Genomic DNA, 11,355 nt, shown 5'->3' with positions numbered 1-11,355 from the left:
GCTGTTCTTCGGCTGGTTCTTCCCTGTATACGTTGATTGACAGATGTCTCGTCCAGTCAGCAGTGAGTAATCCCAAACCAATGGCGCTGTCTCAAACTATACCTACCTCTTCCGGTTTGTCTGATTTGTCGTTGTGTTTTCTGACTTGTTAATTTGTTTTCGAATTTGTCATTGTGTTTTCTGATTTGTTATTTTGTTTTCGAATTTGTCATTGTGTTTTCTGACTTGTTGTTGTGCTTTCTGAATTGTTATTTAGTTTTTTAGACTTGCATTTGTGTTTGTAATTTGTTATTTTGTTTTCAGAATTGTGATTTGCTTTGCACTTCTCGGCCACCGTATGTAACCAATTCATGTAACCAATAATGTACTATTCTGTAATCCAATTACTCTACCGTATTCATAACATTCAGCATATTCTTACTGAGTCATTTCTGTTTTTCCTGTCAGCAGGAGTTCTGCTCAGAATAATTGGAATCATTTCACTCTGTTCTTTGCCCTCTCTTTTGTGACTGTGACAATTCTGAGACAAAGTGTATTTTATGGTTGAATGAGTAGGTGAAAAAAGGTCGCTGTGACCTGTATTGCTGAGGCAGCAGTGAACATAAACCAACTATACTGTACAGTGGCACTTTAAAAGAAGCAACAGTGCTCAATGAGAACAGTGATGCAACGTTTATGATAGTCTGCATTTAATTTCATACTCTCAGTTTTCTTGCTATCATCTTTCAGCTTCAGATCACAAGGCTCTTCTCCTGTCCCTCAATAAGCAGCTGCTGCAGTCAGTGGACACGCAAGAGACCCTCCCCAATCCCAGTGTGCACATCGCCCTGCGGCTCTCAACACACCATAATCTAGCTAAAGAGAGTGAACATCTCAACCGCATAAAGGCAGAGTTTCATGATGATATTGAGAAGTATGGAACACATTTCACATCTTTCTCATTAAACTCTAAAACAGCTGTAAATTACTTCAGGAACGATTGTCACTGTAGTGGAAATAAATTCAATCCGTCCTAGTTCTGTGGTCATCTATTCTATTCTATTCTAGAATATTGTTCTATTTCATCTGATTTTGGTTCTGCTTGTATTATTACTATTGTATATATCTGCTTGCAGATCTCTCAGAAATAATGAGTTGGTGGTTGGCCGCCTAGCTCTGTACATCTTGGCTTTAAAGTCTTCCTGTCATGATCTGGAGAGTGTACATCTCACTCATAATGAGATGAAGGAGTCTCTCCTCATTCACCTAAAGAAAGAGATGGAGGAAGAAAAACAGAACATTGCATGTAAGGGGCCATTTTTTGTAATAGGGTCCGGAAGATTTTTTTTAATGTCTCTTATGCTTACCAACAAGGCTGCATTTATTTGATTAAAAATACAGTCAAAACAGTAATATTGTAAAATAGTATTGCAATTTTTTCTATTTTAATACATTTTAAAATGTAATGTATTCATGTGATGGCAAAGTGGAATTTTACATTACTTATTACTCCAGTCTTCAGTGTCACATGATCCTTCAGAAATCATTCTAATATGCTAAATGGCTGCTCAAATAACATTTGATCTTGTTATCAATGTTGAAAACAGTTGTGCTGATTAATATTTCTGTGGAAAACTGTAGTAGATTTTTACACAGAAAGTTCAAAACAGCATTTATTTGAAATAGGAATCTTTTGTCAAACCAATTTTAATGTATCCTTGCTGAATAAAAGTATTATTTAATATCTATATCTGTATATCTACAGGTATATATGTCATTTTGTTGTTCTGTAATTCTAATTTTAATATTCTTTTCTGCAGTCGGTCACCGTCCAAAGACCAACTACTACCAATACTCTCTGGGCATTCTGGCTCTGTGTGTGAGCGGTGTTAGAGTCAGCGCACATGTCAGCCAAAAACTCATCCATGCTGTGGAACATAGACAGTTAAAACATGGAGAGTCCTTATGTGTCGGTGAGTTTAAATCAACTCTTTTTTTGGTTTAAAGAAATGGTTCACTGTAAATCCAAACCCAAATGACTTACTTTCTTCTGTGTTACACAAAACATTTCAAGCAATTACAATGAATGGAAACTGAAGCCTTCAAAAAGGATGCGAAATACCATCAAAGTATCCCATATTTTAGATTTTGAAGATTCTGAAGCCATACAGCTTTGTGTGGGAAAGTGTCCAGCACAGCCAAAATTTCTCCTTTTTGCGTCCTCCTTTTGTATTAAATTTAAGGAAATATGTGAATTTGTCCTGAGGTCACTAACTAATATGACTTCCTCCTTCACCCTTCAGACTCGCATGCAGTGGCAGGCATGGCCCTGCAGTGTCTGAAAGACGAGGGAATTGCTGTTAAAGATACTGCAGAGCTAGACAGGGCTCTTGCCACCATTAAGCAGAGGCTTCTTGACTCTAAGAGAGCTGATGGTCACATGGGCAATGAGTTCAGTACGGGATTGGCGGTGCAGGTAAGAATGAAGATATTAAATATTTGGTTCAATGAAAAAGCCTTATTTGAGTGACAGGTTCTCTTGGTTCTCTGTCTTACAGGCCTTGATGGCTATGGGCAGTCAGATGGAGGAATGTGGCTCTGCTATGGAGGCTTTAAGGGCAGAGGTTAAGAAAGGAACATACCATAACCCTATGGCCATCTCTCAGGTCCTGCCAGCTCTACACCAACGCACTTACCTTCATCTGAAGAGCCAAGAATGCCGCAATGAGGATGGTATGTACAACATACATGCAAGCTCAGTGAAGTATCAATCAGCAGAATTGTATTTGCAGAGAAATAAAATAGGCTGCATTTAGAGTATTTCAACGTTATATATTGTATACAAAGTAGTATATGGTTAAGTTTTAGTATTTTAATCTCAAAATGAGTTTTCCTAATAACTTTTGTTTCTTTCTTCTTTTTGATTTTCCATGTGCTCCATGATGTCCCTGCTTTAGACACTCTGACTATTGATGCGGATTCCCCATCAGAAGTCCTCCCAAGTCACGGGCAAGTGTCACTACAGGTGGAGGTTATTAAATCAAGCGGTGCATCGTCTGTGTTTTCCATTCTTGTACCCAGGGGCTCCTCGCTATTTGAAGCCCTCAACCTTCTCCAAGACAAACAAACTGGTTTCACGTGAGTTTTGATTTCTCAAGATGCTTTATTTGTACTATATTGTCAAATTTTGTTTGCTTTTTTACTGTATTAATTACACCTCTTTTTTTATAACTTTTGTTTCTTTCTTCTTTTTGATTTTCCATGTGCTCCATGATGTCCCTGCTTTAGACACTCTGACTATTGATGCGGATTCCCCATCAGAAGTCCTCCCAAGTCACGGGCAAGTGTCACTACAGGTGGAGGTTATTAAATCAAGCGGTGCATCGTCTGTGTTTTCCATTCTTGTACCCAGGGGCTCCTCGCTATTTGAAGCCCTCAACCTTCTCCAAGACAAACAAACTGGTTTCACGTGAGTTTTGATTTCTCAAGATGCTTTATTTGTACTATATTGTCAAATTTTGTTTGCTTTTTTACTGTATTAATTACACCTCTTTTTTTTTTTTTAAGAATTTTGATTACGAACAACTCTTTTGCTCCATGTATCACAGCTTTAGCACAGAGGACAGTTTGTGGGGACCTTTTCTCAGTGTGGTCCATGAAGAACAAGCTCGTCAGACTGATCGTAGATACTGGCATATCTCCTCAGACGGCAACTCTCTGACACAGGGTGAGAGAATCCTACGCTAAATAGGTGTAACAATGCACTCGTCTATAAAAATGTATTGCATGGTGTCTTACGGACTGTTTTTATCGTCTCAGTCTATCTTATATGAATTACTGTGCTTTTCTCCTCAGGTATCAAAGACTATAAGATTGATTTAGCTCAAAAAATCACCATTAAGAACACTGGATATTGATTCCTCTGCTGGATGCAAGAGAAGAGATGAATGGATTGAAACATTAATATGTTTATGAATTCTATGGATATAATTGTTTAATACACTATTTTCTATTATATAAACATCACGGTTCTTTCCATTATGGTAGAAATCGTAGTATCAGGTTTGTCTCAAACTGAGCGAGCTGCTTACCTAGACAACATATTTGGACATCATTTTCCACGCGCTTATGGTGTGCCAAAATGTTGTCTAGGTAGGCAGCTTACTAGGTTTTGAGACACAACCTTAGGCATCACTGCGAATTGGAGTTACTGCAGTGCTCTGCAGCATGTCAGTCCATGAAAGAGGCTTGTTATATGTCTACAGCTGCATGTCTTCATATAATGCATTGCAGCTTCATTCAGTTCAGTTCACTGTTGTTGTTGTTTTCTTGTATGTTGTAGTAGCAGAAGCTGATCAGCACTTGAATGAGGGTCTTGTAATGCTGTAATGTGCCATTCTTTGGAAGAGGATCCAGAGATGAATATATTCTGAGATATTATGCTGTGCCAAAGCAGGACTCATTCGCCTCTCAAACTAATGTAGAAATGCTTCATGAGCATTGCAAGAAAACTGTCCACCCACAGACAAACAACCTGGGGACCTCATAGAAGCCTATTTGAGACAAAAATATTCAATATCTATAATATACACCTAGAGGCGTAGTTTGGTCAAGATGTTTTCCGCTCTGAAGAAGCTCGTTGGCTCGGAGCCAGCTGGTCAGGTAAAGGACAAGAACATCCCTGTTGGCCTGCAGTCAATGAACCAGAGTCTGCAGAGAAGATTTGCTAAAGGGGTTCAATACAACAGTAAGTCAAATGCCTGATGAGCTAAAACCCTTAGGGGAAATGTATTATTAATGATAAATAATAATTTGAATGCGAGTTTTTAGATTGCTTGTAGTTTATTTAATTGTTTTGATGTTTCTTTGCTTTGCCTCAAATTCTTACCAAGATTTAATCCATAAAAGGCCTACATATCGGACTAAATCATAACGCACACACCATGTCACAAATCAAGTCTGTGTTGCTGGAGCCCATAGATACTGTGTGCTAGAGATAAGAGTATTAACGCAAGCTCTAACATGTTATGTGTGATCTTTCAGTGAAGATAGTTATTCGAGGAGATAGAAACACTGGAAAAAGCACCCTGTGGCATCGGCTGCAGGGTAAGAAGTTCCAGGAAGAGTACATTCCCACTCAGGAGATCCAGGTCACAAGTATTCACTGGAATTACAAAAGTAAGCTTTTTTTGAAAAATAATTTTAACAGGCTTTTGTACTAAAGAAGTGAGTTTTATTTTTATCAAATTAATTATTTCTTTCCGTTTATGCATCTTAAATATGTCAAAATAGATTTACATCAAGGTAAATATGCGGTCTGTCAGGTAGAGCAGTGGTTCCCAACCCTGGTCCTTGAGGCACCCCAACACTGCACGTTTTGCATGTCTCCTTAATCAAACACACCTGATTCAGACCATCAGCTCATTAGTAGAGACTTCAAGACCTGAAATTGGTGTGTCAGAGAAAGGAGACATGCAAAATGTGCAGTGTTGGGGTGCCTCCAGGACCAGGGTTGGGAACCACTGATGTAGAGGATAAGTAGATTAGTTGTACGTCTTTAAATGGCCTGTATCAAACATTAGAGGCCTAGTAATTGATCTAGAGTATGTTTTCCCTCTGTATTTACATCCATCTGTAACCTGTTGGCTGTAATTTACTGTGAGGCATCCTGCTTTTGATAGCGGGCATGGTTGTACTTGTATCCAATATGTTACTTGTGCTCATTGCAAAGCACTTCTGGCAAAGTAAAAATTAAAGGTATAGTTCTCCCAAAAAATGAAAATCCAATTTTGCTTCTTCATCAGAACAGAATTTGTTATCAGCTATTTGGACCCTCGTTCTGATGGCAGTGGCACACATTCACTGCAGAAGATCCAGTGGTTAGCAAGTGATGTAGCGCTAAATTTCTCCAAATCTGTTCTAACAAAGAAAATGGATGGTCTGAGGGTACATTTTTATTTGGGGTGAACTATTCCTTTAAGAAAAAAGTAAATGAATAAACAAAAAATCAACAAGTAAAATTCTGAGGCTGTGGACATTTGTATTTGTACTGCCGTTACTTAGAATCACTGCAAAATAAAGTTAGTGAAAGAAATGTAAGGAAGCGACCTCAGTTTTTCAGACCTGCTCAAATTCTTGTCATTTCTCTTCAGCTACTGATGATGTGGTGAAGGTAGAGGTTTGGGATGTGGTGGATAAAGGTGAGTTTCCTCCAGTCTATTTCTCAGCATTCAGATCAGGTGACTTTGTAGACATTATTTTCATATTTATCATAAGGCTGGAACACACTACAAATGTTTTGCATAGTTTTGCAGTCTGGAGGAGTCAGTGCTAATTGCTTAAAGTCAGAAAGCAGATTTTAGGCAGTCAAAGTTGACAGATTTCACAGAAAATCACATAATGTGTGATGGGTGCGAACTCTGATTTATTTCTTTTTTACTTCAGTGTGTAATTCCATCCATTTTTAGAGGATATCAAACATTTTATATTTTAAGCCAATTTTAGAACAATGTTTTTATTTGCCTCATCATGCGTCTTCTAGCAACAAGGAGCATGTTTGTATTTGTTCAAAATGACTTGGAACGTCTAATAGTGTGTGACACTCAGCTGTTTATTGTGTGACGTCCACATTTTCTCTGTAAGTATTTACAAAGTCTGGAAGTGTATAATGCCTAGTTTTCAAAAATCTGTTGAGGGCATTCAGATCAGGTGACTTTGTAGACATTATTTTCATATTTATCATAAGGCTGGAACACACTACAAATGTTTTGCATAGTTTTGCAGTCTGGAGGAGTCAGTGCTAATTGCTTAAAGTCAGAAAGCAGATTTTAGGCAGTCAAAGTTGACAGATTTCACAGAAAATCACATAATGTGTGATGGGTGCGAACTCTGATTTATTTCTTTTTTACTTCAGTGTGTAATTCCATCCATTTTTAGAGGATATCAAACATTTTATATTTTAAGCCAATTTTAGAACAATGTTTTTATTTGCCTCATCATGCGTCTTCTAGCAACAAGGAGCATGTTTGTGTTTGTTCAAAATGACTTGGAACGTCTAATAGTGTGTGACACTCAGCTGTTTATTGTGTGACGTCCACATTTTCTCTGTAAGCATTTACAAAGTCTGGAAGTGTATAATGCCTAGTTTTCAAAAATTTACATGTAGTGTATTCTAGCCTTTATGCATTTTCTGGTTTATGCCTTTTAATGGCAAGTTTAGTGTACAGGTACTGCATGTCATTGTTTAATTCACATACTCCATCTCATTCTGACGGTCATACATGGAGCCATTTCGTCCAGCCCTCCTTCATCCCCAGTCATATATATATTAATGGTATTTTTCTTACTTGCTGTCCAACCAGGCCAAAAAATCCCCCTTCCAGAAGGTGTAGGTGAGAAACTTCAGAGATTGTAGACTTTAGGCTGTGACTTGCCTGTGCTTGATCCATTTGTTCTGTTATCTGAGTGCCAACATTTTGTGTTGACTGACTTTTCGCTCGCTGCATTCTGGCAGACTACAAATTTAACTAGTCTAACATGTCTACTGGAACGTGAAGATGTGCAGTGGTGATACCCAGATACCACAGAACACCAACTCTTGCTAATGCCACTAATGTCGCTTCCTTTGTGAAAAGGAAGATGCCACAAAAACAATTATCTGTTTTTGAAGTTAGTGAAAGTTGTCAAATTTGATGTATTCTTACAATATTTTGGCTTTGACATTCTCTAGGAAAGGGGAAAAAGAGAGGTGAAACCTTGAAGTTGGAGAATGAACCTCAAGAGGTAAATCTATAGGGATAATCTATCAGGTATTTACAGTTTCACTACTACACTACATTACTATTTTCAAGACTAATAATAATGCAAAATATACCCTGAGCACCAAATCCGCTTATTTGAATGATATCTGAAGAATCATGTGACACTGAAGACTGGAGTTATTACTGCTAAAAATGCAGCTTTGCCGCCACTTGAATAAATTACTATTTATATTAAAATAGTAAGCAGTTATTTTAAAGTATAAAAATATTATTAGCATAAGAAAAATCAAAAAGCATAAGAGAAATAAAATAAGAGACATCTTTCAGAAACAATAAAATAGAATTGTCTCCGTGCCTTTAGCAGACGGAGAGTGAACTGGCATTGGATGCTGAGTTTTTGGACGTGTATAAGAACTGCAATGGTGTGATCTTGATGTTTGACATCACCAAGCAGTGGTAAGTGAACAAAGACAATCGGCATGATCTCTAAAGACTACTTCTCCATCATGCAGAACTCGCAACAAGCACTTTGTTTTACAAATCTATGCTTTTCGTGATCCAATAGGACTTATAATTACATTCTGCGGGAGTTGCCGAAGGTACCCACTCATGTGCCTGTGTGTGTACTCGGAAATTACCGGGACATGGGAGAACACAGGGTCGTTTTGCCCGATGACATCCGTGACTTCATTGCTGGCCTTAACAGGTAAGATCACTGCAGTCAACAAAAATGACTAAATTGACCCATTTTACTAATCTTAATATACATTTCTGATCATTTTGAAAACAAGTGGTCAGTTTATCCATTATTCCAAAGAAAAAAAGAAAAAATGTCTCCATAGCCTTTCTTTAAAATAATATTTGACATTTGCCTTCTTATTTTTAACCACTTAGTTTCACTATCCATTCATAAACGTTGTTTATATTTTATACATTGTGGTGGGTTAAAGTTGAATTTAAGATGAGAAATAATGGGCTATGTTCACTAATGAGTTGTTTAAGATCTTGTATTATTCTCAGTGGGCTTTGTTGATGTTTGATGTCTGTCTCCATGATTTTGTAGACCCCTTGGCTCCTCTTACATCCATTATGCAGAATCTTCCATGAAGAACGGTTTTGGTTTAAAATATCTGCACCGATTTTTCAACATTCCGTTCTTACAGCTTCAGGTAAGTAGGTTAATTTTCTAGCCTAGAATATCTCTTCAAGGCTAAAGGTTTATTCAAATCAAACCTCAGCCAGCTTCCAGTGGTCATTTGTAAATGTTAATATCGTCTAAGCTCAATAATATGTCATGAGATCAGTAATCACAGACATCTTGCTCTGCGTGTTTGCCTTTATCTCTGTTCTCATTACCCTAGCTGTTACAGCTTTCATTGAAAGGATAGTGAATGAAACTTTCATTTTAATTTCTACTGCCAACTTCCACAGAGAGAGACCCTGTTACGACAGCTAGGGACCAATCAGTTGGACATTGATGCCACGCTAGAGGAGCTAACAGTTCAGCAAGAGACAGAAGACCAGAATTATGAGATGTAAGAACTAAAGAACATCCCACATAAACTTCCTGTCTGCTGGACAGTCAAAACATTATTCTAAATCAAATATCAGCAACATTCCATGCAAATACAGCTATACAACTGTTCAAAACTTTGGAGTCAATAAGATTTTTTTTAAATTAGTACTTTACACTCTTACACTCATTTTAAGAAATTGAAATAAAATGTATTTTATTTAATTAATAACCGCATAAACGTCAAAAGTGACCGTAAAGACATTTATATGAAAAAATAAAGATTTCACTACATCAATTTTTTTCGTGCATTACCGTTCCTCTTGTTTGGAGCTTTTTGCAATTGCTGCTGTTTATATATTTTTAATGTAAGATGTTTTTGACTCCGATCATGTGACCTCTTGCTTCTTGGATTTCCACAGATCCAGTCTCTGCAGCGGCTCTGCCTACAGTTCAAAGCGTGGATGATTTTGTGCCAGACGAGGGACTAGACAAAAGCTTCTTGGAGGACAGTCTCCCTTCTAACCCAAAACCAGGCTATGAACACCCAGCCCTCTGCTGCGGGCCCTGCAGATAGTGACAGGTACTATATACAGTGGAGCAAATAAGTATTTGATACACTGCCGATTTTAAGTTTTCCCACTTACAAAGAATGAAGAGATCTGTAATTTTCATCGTAGGTACACCTCAACTGTGAGAGACAGAATCTAAAAAATTAAAAAAATCCAGAAAATCACATTGTATGATTTTTAAATAATTAATTTCCATTTTATTGCATGAAATAAGTATTTGATACAATAGAAAAATAGAACTTAATATTTGGTACAGAAACCTTTGTTTACAATTACAGAGGTCAGACATTTCCTGTAGTTCTTGACCAGGTTTGCACACACTGCAGCAGGGATTTTGGCCCACTCCTCCATACAGGTGTTCTCCAGATCTTTCAGGTTTTGGGGCTGTCGCTGGGCAACACGGAGTTTCAGCTCCCTCCATAGATTTTCTATTGGGTTCAGGTCTGGAGACTGGCTAGGCCACTCCAGGACCTTGAAATGCTTATTACGGACCCACTCCTTAGTTGCCCTGGCTGTGTGTTTGGGGTCATTGTCATGCTGGAAGACCCAGCCCTGACCCATCTCCAATGCTCTTACTGAGGGAAGGAGGACTAATTCAGATGTATTGACACATTAGCGCATAAATAATTTTCAGTGCATATATATATATATATATATATATATATATATATATATTGAAAGAAAGCATTCTTTATAAACTTTTATTATGTGATATGCTATTTACAGTATACACTACCATTCAAAAGTTTGGGATCAATAAGGTTTTTAAAATGTTTTCGAAAGAATTCTCCTATGCTCACCAAAACGGTTTATTTGAGTAAAAGAGTAATATTGTGAAATAATATGATTTAAATAACGGTTTTAATATATTGTACAATGTAATTTATTCCTGTGATGAAAAAAGAACAGCATTTACTTAAAGTATAATTTTTTTTGTAACATTATAAATCTCTTTATTGTCAATTAAATCTCTTTATTGCTGAATAAGGGTATTAATTCTTTAAAAAATAAATAAAGTAAAATATTCTCTCCCCAAACTTTTTAACTGGCGGTGTACTGTTACATATAAATGAACTTGGCTAGTGGTTTCTTTGTGATTTTGTCTGTGAGACAATATAGCTGATCAGTACAACAAAATGGTTGAATTTGCATCCATGTTTGTAACATGTTTATTTTAGTGATGGGGAAGGAAAAGACGGTAACCCCATGGTCGCTGGGTTCCAGGATGATTTGGACCCTGATGATGTAGAACTTGAACCCAGAGCTTCTATCCCCACTAAAGACTTGGAAATCATTCTCTCCAGTGATGAGGAGGGTCTAAACCCTTCTGTAGCTCAAGATGAAGATCTGAACCCTGGACCTCACATGTAAGCTTAGAATCCTGGCTTTCATTATTGATAAAATGAAACTATATTTAAAGGTGGGGTAAGCGATTTCTGGTAGCCAATGTTGACATTTGAAATCACCAAAACAAACACGCCCCTACCCCAAAAGGGTCTCGACCCTATTTTGATAGCTCCGCCCCACACAT

The 11,355-nt window shown here is 37.4% G+C and overlaps 1 protein-coding gene and 1 pseudogene across 1 annotated transcript in view; both read left to right on the top strand.

Annotated features, from left to right (window-relative positions):
- The window catches only part of LOC107595007 (transcobalamin-2-like), a 5,417-nt gene extending 1,438 nt beyond the window's left edge, over positions 1-3,979 (top strand). The window contains exons 3-10 of the mRNA XM_016285260.1: positions 730-913; positions 1,116-1,285; positions 1,800-1,952; positions 2,283-2,455; positions 2,538-2,712; positions 2,937-3,117; positions 3,588-3,706; positions 3,835-3,979. Of these exons, the coding sequence (XP_016140746.1) occupies positions 730-913; positions 1,116-1,285; positions 1,800-1,952; positions 2,283-2,455; positions 2,538-2,712; positions 2,937-3,117; positions 3,588-3,706; positions 3,835-3,896 (1,217 nt within the window). The 3' untranslated portion in view covers positions 3,897-3,979. The remainder of the gene's footprint in view (positions 1-729; positions 914-1,115; positions 1,286-1,799; positions 1,953-2,282; positions 2,456-2,537; positions 2,713-2,936; positions 3,118-3,587; positions 3,707-3,834) is intronic.
- Positions 3,980-4,259: 280 nt separating this feature from the next.
- LOC107595036 (rab-like protein 6) overlaps positions 4,260-11,355 on the top strand; it is a 12,649-nt pseudogene continuing 5,553 nt past the window's right edge.

Source organism: Sinocyclocheilus grahami, unplaced genomic scaffold (genome assembly GCF_001515645.1).
Source record: "Sinocyclocheilus grahami isolate Dianchi unplaced genomic scaffold, SAMN03320097.WGS_v1.1 scaffold195.1, whole genome shotgun sequence".
In the NCBI taxonomy this organism is placed as follows: domain Eukaryota; kingdom Metazoa; phylum Chordata; class Actinopteri; order Cypriniformes; family Cyprinidae; genus Sinocyclocheilus; species Sinocyclocheilus grahami.
Note: the sequence above shows the minus strand (reverse complement) of the source record. Positions and strands in the feature narration are given on the sequence as shown.